Below are 22,727 nucleotides of genomic sequence, written 5' to 3' on the forward strand. Positions count from 1 at the left end.
TTGTGAAAACACTTTCAATTTCATAATATTTCCCAAATCCTTAATTCATTCAATGTAACTTGCTTGATTCTTTCCCCTCATTAGATCTTCTGCCTTCACGGAATGGAGAGGAATTCACAGGACATTTCCTTCATGAAATGGTGGATATTCTCTTGAGTTACATCAAGAAGACCTATGACAGAAAAAGTAAAGTGTTGGATTTCCATCATCCGCATCAGCTTCTGGAAGGGCTAGAAGGCTTCAGTGTGGAACTTTCTGATCAACCCCAACCTTTGGAACAAATACTTGTTGACTGCAGGGATACCTTGAAATATGGAGTCAAAACAGGTAGCAGGTTTTTTTTTAACTTTTTATGGGTGTATATTTCAAGTAATTGTTAATGTTATCATTTTTTACATTTTAAAAACAACTTGTTTTCTGTATGTATGTTAAAATCTGTACCTGTTTTTAACTTTGAGAGTTATCTTGAGTCCAGGGAACAGACAGTATATACAGTAGAGTCTCACTTATCCAAGCTAAATGGGCCATCAGAAGCTTGGATAAGCGAATATCTTGGATAATAAGGAGGGATTAAGGAAAAGCCTACTAAACATCAAATTAGGTAATGATTTTACAAATTAAGCAACAAATTTGACAGAAAAAGCAGTTCAATATACAGTAAAGTTATGTTGTAATTACTGTATTTACGAATTTAGCACCAAAATATCACGATATATTGGAAACATTGACTACAAAAATGGCTTGGATAATCCAGAAACTTGGATAAGCGAGGCTTGGATAAGTGAGACTCTACTGTAATGGCTTTGGATACATGAATGCATATTTAAATAAAAATATCAAGTAGTATAGCCCCATTGGATATTTCAACATACTATTTAACAAATACAATAGAGTCTCACTTATCCAACACTCGCTTATCCAACGTTCTGTATTATCCAAGGCATTCTTGTAGTCAATGTTTTCAATATATCATGATATTTTGGTGCTAAATTTGTAAATACAGTAATTACTACATAGCATTACTGCGTATTGAACTACTTTTACTGTCAAATTTGTTGTATAACATGATGTTTTGGTGCTTAATTTGTAAAATCATAAACTAATTTGATGTTTTATAGGCTTTTCCTTAATGCCTCCTTATTATCCAACATATTCGCTTATCCAACATTCTGTCGGCCCGTTTACGTTGGATAAGCGAGACTCTACTGTACTTGCATGTGTCTGTTTTAGTTAGGAGAAGAAGCTTGATTAAGTGCAAATTCTTTATGTCAGATTAATGAATGGAGTTGTAAATTCTCTAAAGTTCATCTTAAAATATGTGAATCATGACATTCTACATCCACGTCTAGACATGAGGAATAAGGCCATCAGTGGCTACTAGTCATGCTGTCAACATTTTACTTTTCTTTGGAAAGATATTTTTGCACTACTGTCCTTGCTGTCCCCGGAATAAGGATATACAGTAGAGTCTCACTTATCCAACGTAAACGGGCCGACAGAACGTTGGATAAGCAAATATGTTGGATAATAAGGAGAGATTAAGGAAAAGCCTATTAAACATCAAATTAGGTTATGATTTTACAAATTAAGCACCAGAACATCATGTTATACAACAAATTTGACAAAAAAGTAGTTCAATACACAGTAATGCTATGTAGTAATTACTGTATTTACGAATTTAGCACCAAAATATCATGATATATTGAAAACATTGACTACAAAAATGCGTTGGATAATCCAGAACGTTGGATAAGCGAGTGTTGGATAAGTGAGACTCTACTGGACTTGCTTTCACAGCTGTAGCTTTATTCAGTGTACCTTTTGTCTTAGTTGGAACTTTAAAAGATGTTGAAATCCATCCTCAAAACTGATTCAGCACTTTTAATGTCTCTTAAAATTTGGCTGAACCATAAAAATTAACTCAGCATCAATTTAACATCTAACCTACCTTAGTGGTCTTAAGGTTGCACATTAACCTCTGTTCACTGTCCTATCTAATGGCTAATTAATGCTTTACCACTAATCACTTCTGCTGAAATATGATGCATTTCTAATATTTTTTCCAAAACTTTGATCTATTTTAACTCATCTTTTTTTTAAGGACATCCACGTTATTTCAATCAGCTTTCGAGTGGCCTCAATATTATAGGACTGGCTGGAGAATGGCTGACAGCTACAGCAAATACAAACATGTATGTAATGTTTTAACTTTATTTTGAATTTACACAAAAGCAGCAAAGTTGCATTGGAAAGACTTTGTAAAATGTCATTCTGTGTCAAACAAAACCGCTATGTATGTGTTTACACACTGACATTCAGATAGTAGTATGCGGACAGCTGTACATATTGGCTTTCAATATACATTTGTTGCACTATGTTACTAGCCTAATGGTTGCATAATGGAATTACAGTATTAAGCTGTTCGTGGTTATTTATGCTACGTAGCACTGATATAGGATATCTTGGGTGTTATTTTTCTGTTGATTTTACTTCTCTTCTGGCAATATAAAGAAAGTAGAAAAGCATAGCATTATTGACTTTATTTCCCTCCAGTAAAGATAGTTGAAAACACAGCAAAGAGAGCAGGGAACATGAAAAGAGATTATATTCAAATTAATTATTAGATTTAATTATAGATGAACAGACTAACTCTGTTCTTTCTTTGAAAAACTGGTCAGTTTCTTATTATGAGTATTAAATGAGTAGGCTTTGTCAATAAGGCCAAACCTACATATGGAGCAGAATGATATAAAAATAAAGTGTATGAGTAAGGAAGAAGAATGGTTGATGGGAAAAAAATGACGTGGCAGTCATGGAGTATCACCTAGTGGATTAAAGCCTTGTGACTTGAAGGTTGGGTTGCTGACCTGAAGGCTGCCAGGTTCGAATCCAACCCGGGGAGAGCGTGAATGAGCTCCCTCTATCAGCTCCAGCTGCATGCGGGGACATGAGAGAAGCCTTCCACAAGGATGGAAAAACATATAAAAAAAATCTGGGCATCTCCTGGGCAACGTCCTTGCAGACGGCCAATTCTCTCACACCAGAAGCAACTTGCAGTTACTCAAGTCGCTCCTGACACAAAAAAAAAACCTATAAGATGAACAGAGGGCCAATACAAGCAGACAGATAGACAAATAGCTGGAGAGTAGGACAATCAAGCTTCAAAGTTGAATTAATGTACAATCAAAAGAAAAGACATAAAAGCCTTAGGCATGCACCTAAATGCTAGTACTAGGTATCTCTTATCCGAAATGCTGATCAGAAATATTCAGTATTTGGATTTCAGTATTTAAATATTCATTCTCAGATATTTTGGATATGGGATCTAAATCTAAATACAATATTCATTTAGGTTTCAAACATACCTTATAATACACATAACCTGAAGGTAATTTTATTCAAAATATATTCATAATTTTGTCCATGAAATTAAGTCTGTGGGCCTTATCACAAAGGGAAATAACATGTAGCTGACATCCTTTTCATGCTCGTATCTACTATTGTGATCACATTGCTTACTGCCCATTTAGGCTGTAGCTCAAAGGCATCCCTGTGAAAAAGATTTGCAGCTGGTACAGTTTGTAAGACTGCTTCTATATTGTCTTCACCCATTGTTCATTTTTCAGTGGATGTCAAAGGTTCGACTTTTCAAGTGTGACAAGTAATCCTCTATGTATCTTTTCTGCTGGACCAGTGATATGTTCTTGGTGGCATGCTTGTGGGTAGTGTTTTCCTACCACTCAATTCTTTGCTCTTTATTCTTGTGCTGGATGCCCAGAACAGCAGGGCATCCAGCACAAGAATACAAAAGAACCAGGATACAGAGGGCAGCATAAAATCAATACAGAAATCCAGGAAAACAAATAAAGACATGGAACTTGAATTCTTTTAGCAGTCTTGACTAGGACTTGGCAAGAGATGTTGCCTCAATTACCAGTGTTGACCAGCCTGCTGGAAAAATCCCCCTGGCCTCTCTAATATACACATGAAGTCATGCCGTTTTCCCTGACAATCTGATAACGGCCTCTTCTCTAACAAGCTCTGTGGCCATTTATGGAAACTAAATCTATCTACCAGCTCATTATCCTCTCCACCAAGGAGCACCCGGTGGCGTAGAGGGGTAAAGCCTTGTAACTTGAAGGTTGGGCTACTGACCTAAAGGCTGCCAGGTTCGAATCCCACTCAGGGAAAGCGCGGATGAGCTCCCTCTATCAGCTCGAGCTCCATGCGGGGACATGAGAGAAGCCTCCTACAAGGATAGTAAAAACATCAAAAACATCCGGGCGTCCCCTGGGCAACATCCTTGCAGACGGCCAATTCTCTCACACCAGAAGCAACTCAGGTTGCTCCTGACATACACACACACAAAATTCTTTGTTGAATACGTTGGCAGTAGTCCCCAAGTAAAGCCACCTTTACATTATTGTTTACTTTTTAACATTACCATTATTATTGTTATTTTAAATATTTGAGCAGCACAGTTCCAAGAACATAAAAATGTTTTTATGTTTCCCCATTGAAATGGGAGTAACCAACTTGTGCAGTTACGAAATGTCTGCCTAAAAAAATAAGAAAAGAGGAACACAGTGCCTTTGGGAAGGACTTCTTCTTTGGCTTGCAACCTCTCTTTTTACTGCATTATATTTTTAAGAGAAGATAGGATGTCTGGGAAAGGAGGCTTGGCTGACAGGAGGGAAGGTAGTGTGAGGAAAAGAGAAAAGACAGGAGGTGAGGGAGATAGTTATGGCTACCCCATTTGGAGTCCTAACTCAGGAGCTGTGATGCAGGGAGACATCAGATGAATTGGGAAGAGTCAACTACCAGCTGTGCAATCAAAGTGCATTATTTTATTATATACATGAAGAATACAACCATGAGGGAGATCTGGCTTGTGTTCATCCAGGACTGTATGTATCCCATCATCAAAAGCCATAGGTTACCTACTTGAAAGGCATTTCCACTGTGTGTGATAACGTCCTATATTCACACTGAACAATCAGAGAGCAAAGTTGTCACTATCTCAGCCATCCATCTTTGATTTTAAAGTATTCTGAATTTCAGAATTCTCAATAAGGGATGCTCAACTTGTAGTACTGGGACTTATTGAACAGATATGGAGGAGGTGCTTTTTCAAAACAAAACAGAAGCTTCACTGAAAAATGTCAAACCACATTAGTATCATGCCCATATAGTTTGATATGCAGAGTGTGGAAGATTGTTTGCCCCTATCCTTTTAAGGATATTACTCTGTGTGTCCCTGAACTCAAGTCCTGACAAAAGAAAAACGCTTGAGTCAGCTGTGTTTTAAAGTAGAAACTGAAAGTAGTTCATTCACTTTAAGGATAATAAAAATACATAAACATAATACTAAAACATAATAATAATAAAAATACATAAACTTCTTTCCTTACAAAGTTCCACGGTGCCCTTGACTGGTACAGTGAGACAAACACTCACTCTTGGCTCTTTCTGTAGCTTTTTTCAACTTCCAACTCCAGCAGCAGCAACTTGTGGCTGCACCAGTGGCGAGCAGTCAATACCACCAGCTACCAGTACCAGTAGTGAGCAGCTAACCCACAGTTTGTTTTATTCACAAGGCTTGTTAACACACCCATCTAACACACTGCTGCTGCATTAATTGGTATATAATCCGGATTAACCAGAGATATAATCCGGATTTAACATAGAGTACTTGAACTTAGCCCAAAAGCTCAAAATGGGCTTAAAATGGCAAAACAAACAAAGGCAAACAGTTATGAAGCCCTAAAAACTTTCCCAAAACCCAGAAGTACAACAGCGATTCCAAACTGAAACAAGAACCCAAACCAGGCTAAAAAGCTCTTTGCTGTGAGCGGCAAAAACAAGCGAAACTGGAAGACACTGAAGAGTTAGCGGCAAACCGCTGCAGAGACAAACGCTGAGCCAGGAGTTAAAGGAGCAGAACGCTGTAACGTAGTCAAGCCGGTCCGAGGTCGGGATAAGGAGAATGCGTCAGGGTCAGAAACGAAGCCAGTAGTCAGCAACAGTAGACAGCCACAAAGACAGGAACGACGCCAAACCAAGTTTGGGAGCAAAGAGTTAAGCTGTGTTGAGTTCCAGTCCAAGGTCCAAGGGGTGAAGTCGTCACAAGAAGGTCCACGTCATGGAATGGCACAAAGAGCCAAGACAACGAAGGCGAACAGCAGCTAATGCAAAATAGTAATAACAGTGCAGTCCAGGGAAACCCACACAATTCCAGCCCTCCATTGCAGAATAACCCGGATCAAACTTACATCTGTTGCAAAGTCCCAAGCCAGTCTTCAGAATCACGTTCAGGAAACCCAATGGCACCCAGCAACACATTGCCACACGTAAAGCATAGTGACCCAACACGCCCAATTTATTTAGGTTTCCTTGGGCGTCCAAACCTCTAACGCCCTAGGATCAGGTGTCCCAAACTCCTCATCAGAATCTGAGCTCCAAACAGCCAACGCCCTTGGATCAGGCGTCCCAAGCTCCTCATCAGAATCAAGATCATCCTGCCCACACCAACTCTATCCACACCTGTGGAAATACCCTCATTCCTCCAGGCAGACCATGTGGGATCTGCTTCTAAAGATACCCAAGCCTCTCCAGCATTTACAGCATCCATGGACCCAGATTCCTCCCCAAGATCCTCCGGAGCCCGTGCCCAATCTATGCCAACTTCCTCCGTCACCACTGGTTCCTCAGCATCCATTTCCAGCTCAAGATCCCCTTCCAAGTCCCCACATGAATCTTCCTCAGAAGACTCCTCATCAATCTCCCTGATTCTCTTTCTGTATAAATCTTCCAGCGAGCCCTCCTCGCGAGGGTTCTTCCTTCCTCTCCTGATCCCTCCATTATCACTCACAGCCTCAGAAGACTCATTCACAACACACATTGTTTAGAAAAGTTAGTTTTTTGGACTACAACTCGTAAAATCCCCAAAAGTAACAATTCAAAGCTCAGATATAGCTCCAAGTAGTGTCAAAAACCACACAAAACAGATCACTATGAATGATAGCATTTGGATTTTACTTTCCAGAATAGGTCTTGAGAGCTTTGTAGGCAGAGTCCAAGATTCAAAGAGCTGTGCAATTAATTCAGCATGCCCAGAAGGTCTTGAAATTCTTTTTCTCAATCAGCCTCCCTGCCACCCAGAATTGCATAGCATACTGCTTTTGAAGATCAAGGTAACTTCAAAGCCAAAGCATGAATCAGTAGCAGATGGCAACAGTTCAGCAGGAGTAGCAAGAATTGCTGAAAAAAGTCCACATTTCCACATTTTCTGATTATTAGTGGACCTCTTCCTGAGTTCAATGGAGCACAATCACATTTCTTTATAAAAGACGGAGAGATGCTCCAACAACTTGCAGGGTATATACCACATTCCTGCCTGAGGACAACAGGAACTACACCTACAGCAAGTGCAATCCTACTACTTCACTGGAAGAGAAAGTTCTCAAGGCAGGCCTCTATACTCTTAAACATATTCAGAATTGTTAAAAAATGGTTGAAAAAGAGGGCAGTTGAGTTGGCTAACATAAATAGGGGGATCATCAAAGAAGATGAAGGAAAAAAGGAGGTGAGACAGTGGAAGATTATGACTGTAGGATTAAGGAGACATTCTGTGCTACTCAATAAGTGTCAGTGAAACATGCTTTCCATTCAAAATGCCCCATGACAGGGATGGAGGACAATTTCACCACATTTTTGATCCCCCTGCATGGAGATTGATCCTAAACATAGAATCCATTCTCTGCTTCATAGAACACAGAATATTTCACTCTGGTCTTTCTGTGAAGAATTTAACCAGCAATCTAGCAAGAATTATGATAATAGTTGGGGAGATTTTCAACTGAAAGGGAGGAGCCAGCCATGTGTTCACTGAACATGTTATCTTGAGGAGGATGCTTTCTTCCTAAAGCATGTAATTAAACTGCGATATAATGTCAGACTATACAACTAATATTTTTCTTTACATATCCATGTGGGAACAAATAAAATAGTTAAAAATATTAAATGCATTTCCAAAAAAATATAGGGCTCTGGGTGGGACAGTGGAGGAATTTATGGTTCAATTGGTGTTTTTATTAGTCATTTCTAGTAAAAGGTCAGAGCATTGGTAGAGAAATGCATTAAGTTTTATGTGGCAGTATCAGTGTGAGTCTGGAGGACAATGTCAAGGAAACCTCCTGATCTTGAGCATGGCCTCTTACTTTTTCAGGTCTGGACATTTTCAGGATTGCAAAATAAAATACTTTCTATAACATGTCCGAGGGCCAATGACAACGAGCCCTTAACACACATTTAAAAGGTGAATTACTCCCCCACAAGCTTTCACTTCGATCATCATCATCATTACTATTGTCATTATTATTTTATTTCTTACCCCTTTCTCCTCATAGATAACACTATGAAATAATTGTTTAAAAAATTCTGTTCTTGATTTGAAAGTGTTATTTACTATTTAATTATATGATCCTTTGAAAGTAGTTGTTATACTCTAGAAATTTTGTTTTTGTGGCTGCCATAAATTATGTGAAATTGGTTGAGATCCTATGAGATATATTCATTAAAAAACTATAGCAAAATGTGCTACAGGTTGTCCTGCAAAAACAAAGTTTGTGCAGTTTACTAAAATTTTCCATGTTTTTATGATAGAACCAATTAGGAAATGACATTTATAACTCAGGAACAAAAATCATGTTACCTTGGCTCCTTCCACACAGCTATATAAAATCCACATTGAACTGGAGTATATTTGTTTGTTTGTTTGTTTGTCTATTATATTTCTACCACTCTCTTCTCACCCAAAAGGTGACTCAGAGTGGCTGACAGTTTGGCCACTTCAGTGCCACATTGCAAATACAGTGTATAAATATAATATAATATAATACAAATCAAAGTACATTTAACATAAAATACAAAAGTCACACAAAGAATAATAACATCCAGAAATAAGATATAAATAAGTATTAAGCATTAATTTTTTAAAAATCCAATTGCAATTATTGTGACGACTCAACTATTAAAAAGTATACTTTGCTAAGCTCAGTCATTAGTGATAAACATAAGCCAGCAGGAAAATACTATACATGACAGTGGGATCTCAGATAACCCAGTTCAGAGCAGATATTGTGGAATATTTTTCTTGATTGTCTGGGTTATGTGGCTCTGTGGAAGGGTCTATAGTGGAATAATATGTGTCTTTTAACATTTTTTCAAAAACCTCCTAGACTGAGGAGGGGTATTCAATTAATTTCAGAAAAGAAAAATCCAGAGCTAACTTGTGAGCATGTATTATAGAGTAAAAACTCAAATCTTTGCATATTTTCTTCTCATATATGACAACAAGAAAATCCAAGTTTTCTGCCCATTGCTGACATCTTTAATAATTATGAGACCATAAACCAGATTTATGATCTTCTAATTTTGGGGATTCACTTTTACAGTCATCAACAACCAATTGTGACTGCCAAAACTCACAACTCCTCAAACATCACCACACTGACTATGAGATTCTGGGAACTTCAGTCCAAAAATTAACTTTATCCAGCTGTACAAAAGTGAGGAACAGAATGCGACTATTCAACTTTTTCATTCTTACATAACAAGAAAAATAATCCATAGTTTTCTCTTTGCTGTAGGAGGCAGCAAGTATTCTTACCTGTATTACCACATCCTAAAGTGTTCAGGGAAATTATTTTGAGTAGAAATATAGACAAATATTGACGAAAACGGTAATAATGATTTTGTGTCAGATAATAGGTTTTGATTTGCAAAAAACCATTTCAAGATAGTCACATATTTTGGGGGACTTTTTTGTGTGTGTGTTTGCTGGATGTTTGCAGGGAAAAAATATTGCAGAAAAGAACCCTGGCTCTCTGGAACCAGTAATACTTTTGATGTGAAAATATGAGGCTTTCTGAACAAAATGTTTATACACACATACACAGAAGTATTTCTGCATAGAATAAGTTCCAAAAATGCATCAGGAACTATGAAGTATAGGCCAAAATTTCAATGTTTTCACCACTGTATTATTCTTTTCAATCATATGCCAGAATCCATTGTGCTAGACCAACCAATGTTTTGACTGTAACTTGATTTCAGCAAAATGTTTGACCCAATGTCCCATGACATCTTTTTAACATGATGGGTCAAAGGATGGGTTGGACAACTCTGCAACTGATGGATCCACTTGCATTTTAGCTTTCAAGCTGTAGTGCTAGTTAATGCTATAGTACCCTCCCAGAGGGATGTCTTGAAAATTCTTCCCTAGGCCCTATGCTCTTCAAACCTTTTATCTATGACCCAGATGAAGGTGAGGTCCCATCTGACTCTACAATTTGATGACAGTAGGGAAAGATGAAAGATGAAAGTACAAAAACACAGAGGAAAGGTGCAGTGTGATCAAAAGGGGATTTTGATCAAAGGAAAACTCAATTGCTTAGCCTCTGGTCTTGAATCTATTATACATTTACCGTATAATTGTTTTGTTTACCATTTAGCACAAAACTTTAAGAATTGCCTTGGCCAGACCTTCTGCCAAGCCGGAAAGGAGTATTATAAAGCACTGTATTTTTCCACTTTGTGTTCAACAACATCATATTTTCGCAGTATTATGGTCACTCTTGGATTCATAGAGAGAAAACATTTTTTTGGCAAACTTTAATATAGTAGAGTCTCACTTATCCAACACTTACTTATCCAACGTTCTGGATTATCCAATGCATTTTTGTAGTCAATGTTTTCAATACATCGTGATATTTTGGTGCTAAATTCATAAATACGGCAATTATTACATAGCATTACTGTGCATTGAACTACTTTTTCTGTCAAATTTGTTGTATAACATGATGTTTTGGTGCTTAATTTGTAAAATCATAACCTAATTTGATGTTTAATAGGCTTTTTCTTAACCCCTCCTTATTATCCAACATATTCGCTTATCCAACGTTCTGCTGGCCCGTTTATGTTGGATAAGTGAGACTCTACTGTATTGATGACAGTAGAAATTCTTCTCCAAGACTTTCATTATTAGTTTTAGCTTGATTTTTTTTTTTAAAAATGCTAACTTATGTATCTTTTAGAGATTTACAGATCATATGGAAGATAAAACTATATATGGATTTGGATAAATAAGTGTGTACAGTAGGGCCCCGGTGGCAAAGTGTGTTAAAGCACTGAGCTGCTGAACTTGCAGACCAAAAGGCCCAGGTTCAAACTCCGGGAGCAGAATGAGCGCCTGTTGTTAGCCCCAGCTCCTGCCAACCTAGCAGTTTGAAAACATGCCAATGTGAGTAGATCAATAGGTACCGCTCCGGCGGGAAGGTAACAGCGCTCCATGCAGTCATGCCGACCACATGACCTTGGAGGTGTCTACGGACAATGCCAGCTCTTCGGCTTAGAAATGGAGATGAGCACCAACCCCCAGAGTCAGACATGACTGGACTTAATGTCAGGGGAAACATTTACCTTTACAGTAGGGATGTAATTTCTTGATAATTTCAGTACTGAAAGAAGGAATGAATATTTTTTAAATTCCTCTCACTGAAAATAGTGGTTTCTCTAAAAAAAGAGGCACCTTGCTACACAAAACACCAATGTGAAAAATTTTGTATAGAATAAGTTCCACACTGGAAAGTTTCTTATGTCCATGATTCACCCTGCTATGCTTTCCCAACAGTCAACAAACATGTTTTTATTTCATTTAATTTTGAATAGTCTTTCAATCTTGTTTGGTAATATTTAGTCATTTCCTCTTTTACGTCATTGTACATGCAATGCTAGAATAGCATACTTATTCCCCTAAACAATTTGATAGCAATTAGTTTCACATCTCTAAACTATTATACTTAGAAGTAAAGCCACCACATTTCTTTATAGCCTAGTCCAGTGACTAAGCTTTTGAGAATAAATGCAAGGAATCCTGGTTTAAAATCTTAGTAAATCGAAGGCAAGACTCTGGCCTTCATATTTACCCTGTTTTCTCGAAAATAAGACAGCCCCAGAAAATAAGACCTAGTAAAGGTTTTGCTGAATTGCTAAATATAAGGCCTCCCCCAAAAGTAAGACCTAGCAAAGTTTTTGTTTGGAAGCATGCCCGCCGAACAGAACACCAGAGCTTGCAGGATCGGTAAATGTACGTACAATAGATTGTTGTACATGGAAATAATGGTAGTAACAAGAAATTCTTGATAAGATTCACAGTTTGTTTAGTTATGCTGGTTAGTGATGACAACTACTGTACAGTATATAAAAAATGTTCATTTTTTTGTTCAACAATAAATGTGAATTCTTCTTCATGGAAAAATAAGACATCCCCTGAAAATAAGACCTAGCGCATCTTTGGGAGCAAAAAATAATTTAAGACACTGTCTTATTTTCGGGGAAACATGGTATATGAGAATACAGGATATATATTTTAAAAAGTGGATAAATATGCACCACACCAGTTAGTATGTTTTAGTCAGGGTCTTCTAATAATAATACATGGTGTTTAAAAAAGATGAACCCAATTTGAAACTGCTACATCTCTGCAACCATGAATTTCCTATTAATGAAACCCTTACCACTTGAAAATGTGAGCCATAGAGTTTCAAATGATTCCCACTGCCTCTCCCAGTTACTAAAGCCCCTAGCCTCAGTGGTTCACAAGATGTTGACTCAACAACATAAGGCCTAATGAGATAGTCTCCATTTCAGGAATAATTTTTTAGAGATATCAAGCTTGATAACTTGATAACTCATTAAACCCTTTGTAACTTTTTGTGTACAGGTAGACCCCAAGTTACAAACTTCCAACTTACAAATGACTTGACAATAATATATGAAAAAATGTTCATTAATATTACATTTAATCCAGTAATTTGGATCATCTACCAAATAATCAGAGTGGAGATGGTCTATGGGATGATGATAATAGGACTCTGAGAATGAAACAGAAAGAACTATAATTGTGAAGTGTGGTACACTATAAAGATCTTCTTTGTTTGAATGAAATGAACATTAGTATTGTTTTCGTATTCCTTTGACAGGTAATTCTGGTGAATTCCTTGTATTTTTATTTTCTAACTGTGATATGTTGGTTGTGTTAGGTTTACATATGAAATAGCTCCAGTGTTCATTGTAATGGAGGAGATCCTTCTGAAGAAAATGTATGAAATTATTGGATGGGATGAAAGTGAAGCAGACGGCATATTTTCCCCTGGTAGGCAAACCTGTTATTTGTTATCCTTTATTCAAACTATGGAAGCAATATGTGCAAGTAGCTGCCATTTTAAATCTTTTCCTTAAAGATAGGTAATGCTACAAAATAAGAATAAGAGTATGCTCCATACACTGGAGAGAAAAGTAAAGACACAGAAGAAGTGCATTAATTCAGACTGTCAAATAATAAAAAAATAAAAATAAAATGCTGTTTTAGTATTTTAAGAGAGGACCAGTATGGTATAGTGGTTTAGACTATGGCTTTGAAGACCAGTTTTTGAATTCCTGCTTGCGCATGAAAGTCCATAGGGTGAGTTTAGTAAGTCACACTCTATCAGTCCCAGAGGAAGAGAAAGGCAAACCTAAATTAAGCAAATATTGCCAAGGGACCTCTATGGTAGGTTCACCTTAGGGCCATAAATGGGAAATTACTTGGAGGGACACAAAATATCTGAAGAGAAATTCAGATTAACAAAAATAGCAGATACTACACTGAAGTCTAGTCAGCTCTGCTCAACAAGACCGTTCTGATTAAATTCAATATAAATTATTTGTCTTCCAGGAGGGAGCATATCAAATCTCTACAGTGTTTTAGTTGCCCGCTATAAACGGTACCCTGAGATTAAAACCAAAGGCATGGCAGCCCTTCCAGACATTGTACTATTTGTTTCTGAGCATGTGAGTATACATGTTGTAATAAGATTTGTGTAAATTATTTGTCTCTGATAGACACTTACACCTTTCAATAAGGAATTATCTAGACAAGTTAGTATTATCACTGACTTCCCTCTTTCTCTCACTTGTTTTACTTCTCAATATTTTTATATCAGCCAATCAGCTAATTGGATGAACAAGTGTGTTTATAATTGGGCTTATTCCTTTGAAAAGTTATTTTTGGGGCTGAGATCAATCAGATTCCCTTATCCGCCAGCCAGGATGGGAATCCTAGTGGCTGTTTTCTGGAAAAGAAGGGAAAGAAAAAAACAGGGGCAAGTATCATTGGGTTTCACATCACGCCCCTTACTGAGGAAACGCTATAAGGGAATCTGAATTCATGGCTCAAGCCCACCACACACTAGCATGTTTGTGTGTGCCCACAGTATAAGTTTACACCAAGTTGGGCATGAGTTTCTTATCACTCCTATCAACATTGTTCCAGCATGAAGGCTGGTGGCATCAGTTATAATGTGGGCTCTCCTGTGATTTAGCCCTGGCGATCGGCACATAGGGATGGCAATTATTTATAATTTTTCTTCTCAAAGATAGCAATGAGTGATTTTAGGGGTTTACTTCTTACTAGGAGATGTTTCTGTCCAGAAATATTTTGTATGCAGAAATGCTATTTTCTACGCAGGTCATACTGTTGCTAATACAGAAAATACTATTTTCTGCCCCCCAAAACCAGATTTTGTGTACAGTATGTCCCATACAGCGAAGATTTACATCAGTTTAGGACTCTCAACTGTTCAGAACATCCAAGAAAGATGTTTTTGTGAAGAACATTCCTATTGCCAAGTCAAATTTTGTGCAGCAATACAAATTGTGTGATTTTCCATCCATCTCTGTTTATGTGCTATTATTACTCATATCCTCTTCATCCTGATGGTGTATTAGTTTTGACTTTACACTATCTTGGCTCTGTTGCTTTAACAAATGCTTACCAAAGTGTCCAACTGACTTCAGGTGGTTAATGTCCCATGTTAACTTTACAATCTAAGGCTTGATAAAATAAAACCTAGTCTAACAAGCTGCTGCAGTTGTATTTAACTTTTGCTTTGAGGCAAATTTTCTAAATATTGTGAGTTTGTCACCATTACATGAATCAACACATGTTATTTCATATTACACAATGATAGCATGATGATTCCCCTTTAACAACGATGTCTACTTCTGATGGAATAATGGGCTTTATGCTGGGGTGAAGCACTAGATCCATGGCTGAAACCTTTAAGCACACCATAAGATAGAGTGATTATTAAAGTAGAAAGTAAAAGCAAAGTATTTTAACTGTGTAGTGTAAAAAGGTCCCAGATCTGACTAAAAATTCCATCTCGACCTGTTTGATCATAACACTTACAACTTGATCCTTAAAAACTTAATTTAATAAAGCAGCATTTAAATATGCCTGTCCAGATATCTCACTTAGTTTTGAAGAAAAATGCTGCCTATATTCTTCTCACATATCAGTATACATGCAGACATGGTACATAACTTCCATATTCAGTCTTTTAGTAAAGAACGAACTTCTTGGGCTAGTTTTATACTAGCTATCTCAGAGGCATATTCATGATGCAGTAATATAGTCTAGAGACCTCGTCACACGATCCAAAATTTGGCAGCAGCCACAGAGCCTAATGGCTCCCAGCACATCCCAGAAAAGTACTTCCGGGTTGGCTCAGTGGATGAACTGCCACAAATACCCTGCTATCACTGCAAAATTGCTGGCGGCAGTCGACGGGAGGCTCCCCGTCTTTCCATTAGGAAAGATGGGCCAAGCCCGCACAAGAAGGCTTCCCCCCATGTGATGAGGCAGAAAGGAAGCTGGGACAGAATGGAGATGGGGCAATTGGGGGCGATACACAGTTACTCCGGCAGTGCATGTGAAGAAGTCCTTTGCTCACCTGGGCCCTTCCAGATTTTGGACTACAATCCTGTAATTCCTTTATCTTCGCCATCTTGGCACAGACCAGTGAGACATGCCCTCCAGAATATTTGGAGGGCTTGAGTTTAAGAAAAACTTTACTAAGAATTACAATTACAACTGGCTTCTTTAATTCTTTGGTTCTTGTTTAATTTTATACACATTCATTTTGTTTTCTCTAGTTTTAACTTTATTTCAAACCATGATGTAATTCCTTGAAGGAAAATATAGCCTTGCCTCCATGTAAATTGGTATAGAATTGCAGTATTTCAATTGAATTATAGTGCCAACAGATCCCAAATGTTTTCATTCTTTAGATTTTTTTTCAAGACTGCTATTATATGGATTCTTATGCATGTTGTGATTTTTTCTAACCTTTCCATCTTTAAATATCTAAAGAGTCATTATTCTGTAAAGAAAGCTGCAGCTGTTCTTGGGATCGGGATGGATAATGTGATTGCCATCAAGTGTGATGAAAGGTGAGCCCTCACATTAAGTTGATATATGCATGTTAGAACTTGGGAAAAGTTACTTCTTGGAACACAATTCCATGAATTCTCCATCAGGCATGCCCAATAGCCATGGGAGATTCTGGGAGCTATAATCCCAAAAGATATGTTTCCTAAGGTCTGTATGACATTTTTCTTTCTTTTAATATTTTCACCTTCTGCCACACCAATTGCTGACAAAAAGTGATCATGTTCTTTTCTGCAGTGAAGGTATGAGTTAGTTCAATCAGCTTATTTACTCATCAGTCCAAGTAGTCATTTATCTAAACGCACAAACACCAGCCTAGAGAACAGATTTAATGGTACAAGAACCTACACATCCAGCTCAGAGGAAAACAAAGGGGAATTTTCTCAGAACAAATCTTGCTAAAAATGCCCATAATAGAATTGTCCGAGGAATACCATAAGTCAGAAACAACTTGAAGTTACAGAATAACAAAAATTATGAAAATTATGTAAATTTCATTTAGTTGATGAGATCTACTCTAGTTGAGATTACCACTAGGATTGAGGCCCAAATCTTCAAAGTAAGCATACAGTTTACTCTTGCTCACGGAAGTCCTGAGGAGACAACAGTATAGATGACTGAGAAACAAACTGAAACGGATTGCATTTACTTCATTGCCAATTTTCATAGTCTTCCACTCGGCAGCAAAATGACTTCTCTGCCCACAAAGGCCAAATGTGATTTTAAACCCTGAAAAATTGGGGTTCACAAGAGGAACAGATCAAGTAGAGAAGATACTCTAGTAGATGTATGACTGTCCAGAAAATGTGTAGATCACAGGATTGCATTCTTGAAGATTTCTTGTGAAGATTTCATGCTAGTAAGGTCATACAGGCTCACCTCCATATGACTCTAATGCTGGTAGAACTCACCCAGATAGCATTTGTGTTTTCTGAGTTATCCAAGAGCTTACTAGTTGGGGGATTCTGCGAATTGTAAATTAAGATAGCAACTTTCCATGCCCTTGGATGCTTTCTAGCATGAAAATCTATTATGTTTGCAGAAAAGAATGGATCCTTATTTTGTTTTGTTTTGGATTTTTTTTTAAAAAAGATGGAAACCAGAACTATTAGTGATATTTAATGACCACTGCTTATCCTTACTTCTTATCTTAACAGAGGGAAAATGATACCATCTGAACTGGAGGGAAACATTCTCAAAGTCAAAAGACAGGTCTGATATGTCCATCCCCCCCCCTCAAAGAAAAAATAGCAGATTATTTGCTTATTATAATCTTAGACATGTTTATGTATTTGAAGAAGGCATGAACGCTTACACAAACAGAGGTTCCAAAGTTTTGTTAAACTTTTCGGGTATTGAATATATGGCTACACTTTTGGATTTTATTTCTTATTTATAAATTTGCAATATCCAAAATGACTGAAATTGGTCATGTGTAGAGTATTTGAAAATGGATGGAGGGGGTCATCTTGTTATTGTTCTGTTTTTGTTTTTTCCTGGAAAGAAAGAGGGTTAAGTGAACATGTGACTTGGCAGCTATTACTGTTATTCTTCTATTTCTTCTTTGTTATTAATATAAATACCGGGCAGAAAGAAGAGGTAGATAAAAATACAAAACCACTTATGATGTCTCATAAGGGTAAGACTGTGAAATTATAATTAGTATTGAAGAGTCTCAATTCTACTAAAATTAGCATTACACTGTTATATTATAATTAGTATTGAAGAGTCTCAGTTCTACTAAAAGGACAATCAAGAAACCTAGTCTGAAAGTTTGCAGTCTTTTAAAAAACTGTATGCTAACTCAAAAGGATAAAAAGAAAAAGAGGATGGAAACTATTTAAATATAGTCTGCTACAAAATGACTAGAATGTCTTGGCTAAATGCTTGATAGCTTAGCTACCCCATTCTATTATCGTTGCAGTTGTTGTTATGTTTATTTATTTTCCTTTTTTCTCTCTATAAGGAGACTCAAAGCGGCTAACATTAAAATAATTGCAATACAATTGAAAATATACAAATATACAAATATTAAAATAGTATGAAACAGCATTAGTATTAAAAACAATTTAGATTAAATACATAAAAACATATAAAAGCACAGCAGCCCTTGACATGATCTTAAAAATCTTCTTCAAAAGTCTACCTGAATAAAAAGGTCTTAGCCTGCCACTGGAAGGACAGCAAGGAGGGGACCATTTTGGCTTCTTTGGGCAGGGAGTTCCAAAGTTGAGGGGCAAGCACTGAGAAGGAAGGCCTACTCTCTTGTTCCCACCAACTGAGCTTGAGATGGAGGTGGGACTGAGAGAAGGGCCTTTCCTGACTATCTCAGGGCCTGAGCAAGTTCATACAAGGGGATTTGATCAGCCAAATAGCCTGGAACTGAAACATCTAGGGCTTTAAAGATCATAACCAATACGTTGAATTGTGCCTGGAAACAAACTGGCAGACAGTAGAGCTGCTGTAGCCAGCTCTAGTTAGCAACATGACTGCAGCTCTTTGGACCAGCTGATGTTTCCAAGCACTCTTCAAAGGCAGCCCCATGTAGAGCATATTATAGCAATCCAGACTAAGACATGTACCACTGTGGCCAGATCTGGCTTCTCAAGGAACAGGCACAGTTGGCACACAAGTTTAATTATGCAAAGGCCATCTTGGCCATCGCCGACACTTGGGTTTCCAAGTTCATTGCAGAGTCCAGAAGGACACGCAAACTGAACCTGTGTCTTCGGGAGAGTGTGACCCCATCCAGCACAGACTGAATCCCTATTCTCTGATCTACTTTCCAACTGACCAGGAGTACCTCTGTATTATTTGTATTAAGTTTCCATTTTTTTTGCCGTCATCTAGTCCATTGCTGATTACAGGTACTGGGTAAGTGTCAGGACAGCTTCCTTGGCACTAGGTGAAAAGGAATAGTAGAGTTGGGTATCATCTGCATATAGGTGGTACTGTACTCCAAAACTCTGATGATCTTTTCCAGCAGTTTCAAAATGGAACCCTGAAGAACCCCACAGGTCAATGGCCAGGGGTTCAAACAGGAGTCCTCCAGCACCATCTCTGGTCCCCCAATGACCAGAGCCACTGCAAGACAGTGCCTTCAAGTTTCATCCCAGTGAGATGGCCCAAGGGGATACCATGGTCAATGATATCGAAAGCCTCTAAGAGATCAAGGAGAACCAACAGGAGTATGCTCTCCCTGCCTAGCTCTCTTCGTAGGTCATCCACCAAGGCAACCAAAGCTGTTTTTGTTCCACAGTTAGACCTATAAACAGATTGAAATGGATCTAGATTATCCATTTCATCCAGATATCCCTGGAGTTGAGAGGCCATCACATGCTCAAAAACCTTGCTCAAAAAGGGGAGGTTGGACACTGGCCAATAGTTGTTCATTGTGTAGAGGTTCAGGGATAGCATTTTAAAATATAGGTCTCACAACTGCCTCCTTTAGGCAAGGTGTATCTTTGCCTGTTCCAAGAGAGATGCTCAATGAAATGATTTATTTTTATTATTTAGTATTGGGATAGCTCAATGGAAATGTTTTTATTGACTGTGCACTAATGCAGGCTGTCATCTTGGGTTCTTTTTCAGGGCAAGGTTCCCCTGTATGTTAGTGCCACAGCTGGGACAACAGTATATGGAGCCTTTGATCCTCTTACCAACATTGCTGACATTTGTCAAAAGTACAACCTCTGGATGCACGTGGATGTAAGACTGTCATTGCTTTTAGTTACTTACTTCTTAGTAAGGGATGCTTAAAGGTTTTACTAGCTCTCTCTCTCTCTCTCTCTCTCTCTCTCTCTCTCTCTCTCTCTCTCTGTTTGTGTGTACAAATATATATATTGGATGATGAACAAAAAAGAGATCTGATAGTGCCTTACAAACATGATTTGTTATTGTATATGATATTCAGAGGTAATCTGCAAGAGTGTATCCCTTTTGGGATGGATAAAAATTATCTGGATTTCTTTATATTATTTACCTAATGCAAATATCACTTCAAATTGAAATCTTCACCATATCAGAAACACCACCCATGGTCAAGATGATTGATTCACTTCATTCTTTTTACCTCCCATGACTAATAATTTATTCAGCACACAAGGCTGGGGAACTCTTTTAAATAATACTTTAGATTGATAAGTGTACTTAAAATAATTGAATGACGATGATGTGTGTATAAAGCATTATGGTAAGTGTCAAATCATGTGTAATGAAAAAATACTGGGATAAAAAAGTTGCATTGTTCCTTAGGACAGTGGTGATGAACCTATGTGTTGCACCCCAAGGCAGCGTAAGCACTGGAAACCACACAGAGACCAATAATCATATCATATCTTTATTAAAACAATAATAAATTCAGGAAAGAATAAGTGGAAAGGATGAGTGAGCAATAGTCCTTTAAGAAATGGTATGAATTAGTCCAAAGAGTTGAATAGATATGTCCAATATTATTGTCCAAAGTCCAGAAACCGAAACATGCTCAAAACTGTTGAGAAGTTCTTGAGCGGGAAAACAACAAGAAAGCAGGAGTGAATAACAAGGTCCAAAGTCACTAGGAAGTCTTGGATATCAAGCAGGCAGAGGACAAAGCTGAAAGCAATCTGGATTCAGGAACAAGGCAAGGAATGTGAATTTACTCCAGATTACATCGGGAGTTGCGGCTCGGCTTGGCCGCCAGGAACAGGAGACTTGGCTTGGTGAAATCAGGGAACTGGAAACGGTGAAGTGTTCTCAGAAGTCGCTACGTTGACATCACAACTTGTTCACAGTGCAAGACACTTTTATAGAACTTAGATCTAATCACAGCAAAGGGAAAGCAACTCCCCAAAGGTTCCCAAGGCAATCTGCTATCCAGTATCCCCTCTAGATGCCAAACGTTTACTCCTTTGAAGTTCCTGTTTCTGTGATCTCTGTTGATGCAAAAACTCCCTTCTGTTAAAGGATACATTCTCTGGGGAACTTGGGACATCTGGTTCTACCACGGGAGTAATGTTTTCAGTATATCTCCCAATTAAGGAAACCTCAGAGCTATCCACAGTTGGGGTCTGTAATTGGAAGGAGCTCTGAGAAGAACTGGGTAAAAAGTTAGAATAAGCTTCATTCTGGTCAAAGTTCATTTCTGAACCAGGTTCAGAACCCAAAGGTGGCTGGGATATAACACTATGGGACCCATGCCAAAATGGGCATGCAGTGCCCTCTTTCCTAACATGTGAGCTGTCCCCTCCCACTCACCCCCAAATCGCTTGCTTGCCCACTTGCCCACCGCCTTTTTTACTCGCTGCCCACTTGCCACCAGCCAGCTGCCCAATGCCCATGTCCCTTGTTTGCTCACCATTTGCCTGGCTACCACCCCCTGCCTGCCTCCTTGCTTGCTTGCCACCCACCCACTGCCCGCCTGCCACCTACCTGCTGCCTGCCTGCTACTAGCCTCTAGCCGTCAGTCTCCAGCCACACTCCCCTACTCATTCACCATTTGCCCATCACCCGGCCCCTTGTTTGCTCAGTGCTAGCCTGCTACTCGCTGCCTGCCTGCCACCCCCCACTTTCCCCCTGCCCCCTCTTGCCATCCTCCAGACCACGACCCCACTCACTCCCACTGCTCATCACCCCCCACTCACCCCCTGCTCAGCACTCCCACCCATCACCTCCTCGAGTGCCCAACCCCACTCCCTCCTCCTGGTTTGGGCACTCTGCCTCTAAAAGGTTCGCTATCACTGCTATAGGATATAATATCTCATTAGAAATAAATGATATTATGTTCTGTGCAACTATAAACATGAAGTCAATATTCATATTACTCTCTTTACTTTATTGATATACCATCCCTCTTCCAAAGATGTATCTTAATGCTTCCCGAAATAACACAAAATGAGCTACGGAACACCAGATATTTCTAGTGGAGAATTGTCCTATTCTTCTATAGATGTCAGATATCTGGTTGTAGAAAGAGGAATATCAGGATGAAAACATTGCCTTGAAAAGTGTGTCAATATGTATTTTATAGATTTTTTTTGAGGTGGTTGTTTGACTAGCATACTCTGTACAACTATGGTTGGTACCTCTCAGAATATCAACAGAGTCCACTATCAGAAAGGATCGTCCCTAAGTCCCAGGATTTGGCCCCCGAATCCCTAACTACTCACAGTTGGCTATTACAAACAGCACTACTGATCAATTTTGTAAAGCTTTTAGAGAAGGCAGATTTCTCTAATGAAACAATTTTATTTCTGATAGGCTGCATGGGGAGGAGGTTTGCTATTGTCAAGAAGGCATGCCCATAAACTAAGTGGTATTGAAAGGTAAGCACTCTGCTGAGTTCTTTATTAGTACCATCTTTCTCTGTCAGTCCCTTTACCATCTTTCCTCTCTGCAATAGAATATAAGGACTGAC

At 38.4% G+C, this 22,727-nt stretch overlaps 1 protein-coding gene across 4 annotated transcripts in view; it reads left to right on the forward strand.

The window, feature by feature from the left end:
• The window catches only part of LOC100559936 (glutamate decarboxylase 1), a 47,206-nt gene that overhangs the window by 13,142 nt on the left and 11,337 nt on the right, over positions 1–22,727 (forward strand). For all 4 annotated transcript variants that reach the window (XM_062977639.1, XM_062977641.1, XM_062977640.1 and 1 more), the window contains 8 exons: positions 85–327; positions 2,102–2,192; positions 13,104–13,216; positions 13,778–13,893; positions 16,256–16,335; positions 17,491–17,545; positions 19,925–20,041; positions 22,571–22,635. In XM_062977639.1, coding sequence (XP_062833709.1) covers positions 85–327; positions 2,102–2,192; positions 13,104–13,216; positions 13,778–13,893; positions 16,256–16,335; positions 17,491–17,545; positions 19,925–20,041; positions 22,571–22,635 — 880 coding nt within the window. The remainder of the gene's footprint in view (positions 1–84; positions 328–2,101; positions 2,193–13,103; positions 13,217–13,777; positions 13,894–16,255; positions 16,336–17,490; positions 17,546–19,924; positions 20,042–22,570; positions 22,636–22,727) is intronic.

Source organism: Anolis carolinensis, chromosome 4, assembly GCF_035594765.1.
Source record: "Anolis carolinensis isolate JA03-04 chromosome 4, rAnoCar3.1.pri, whole genome shotgun sequence".
In the NCBI taxonomy this organism is placed as follows: domain Eukaryota; kingdom Metazoa; phylum Chordata; class Lepidosauria; order Squamata; family Dactyloidae; genus Anolis; species Anolis carolinensis.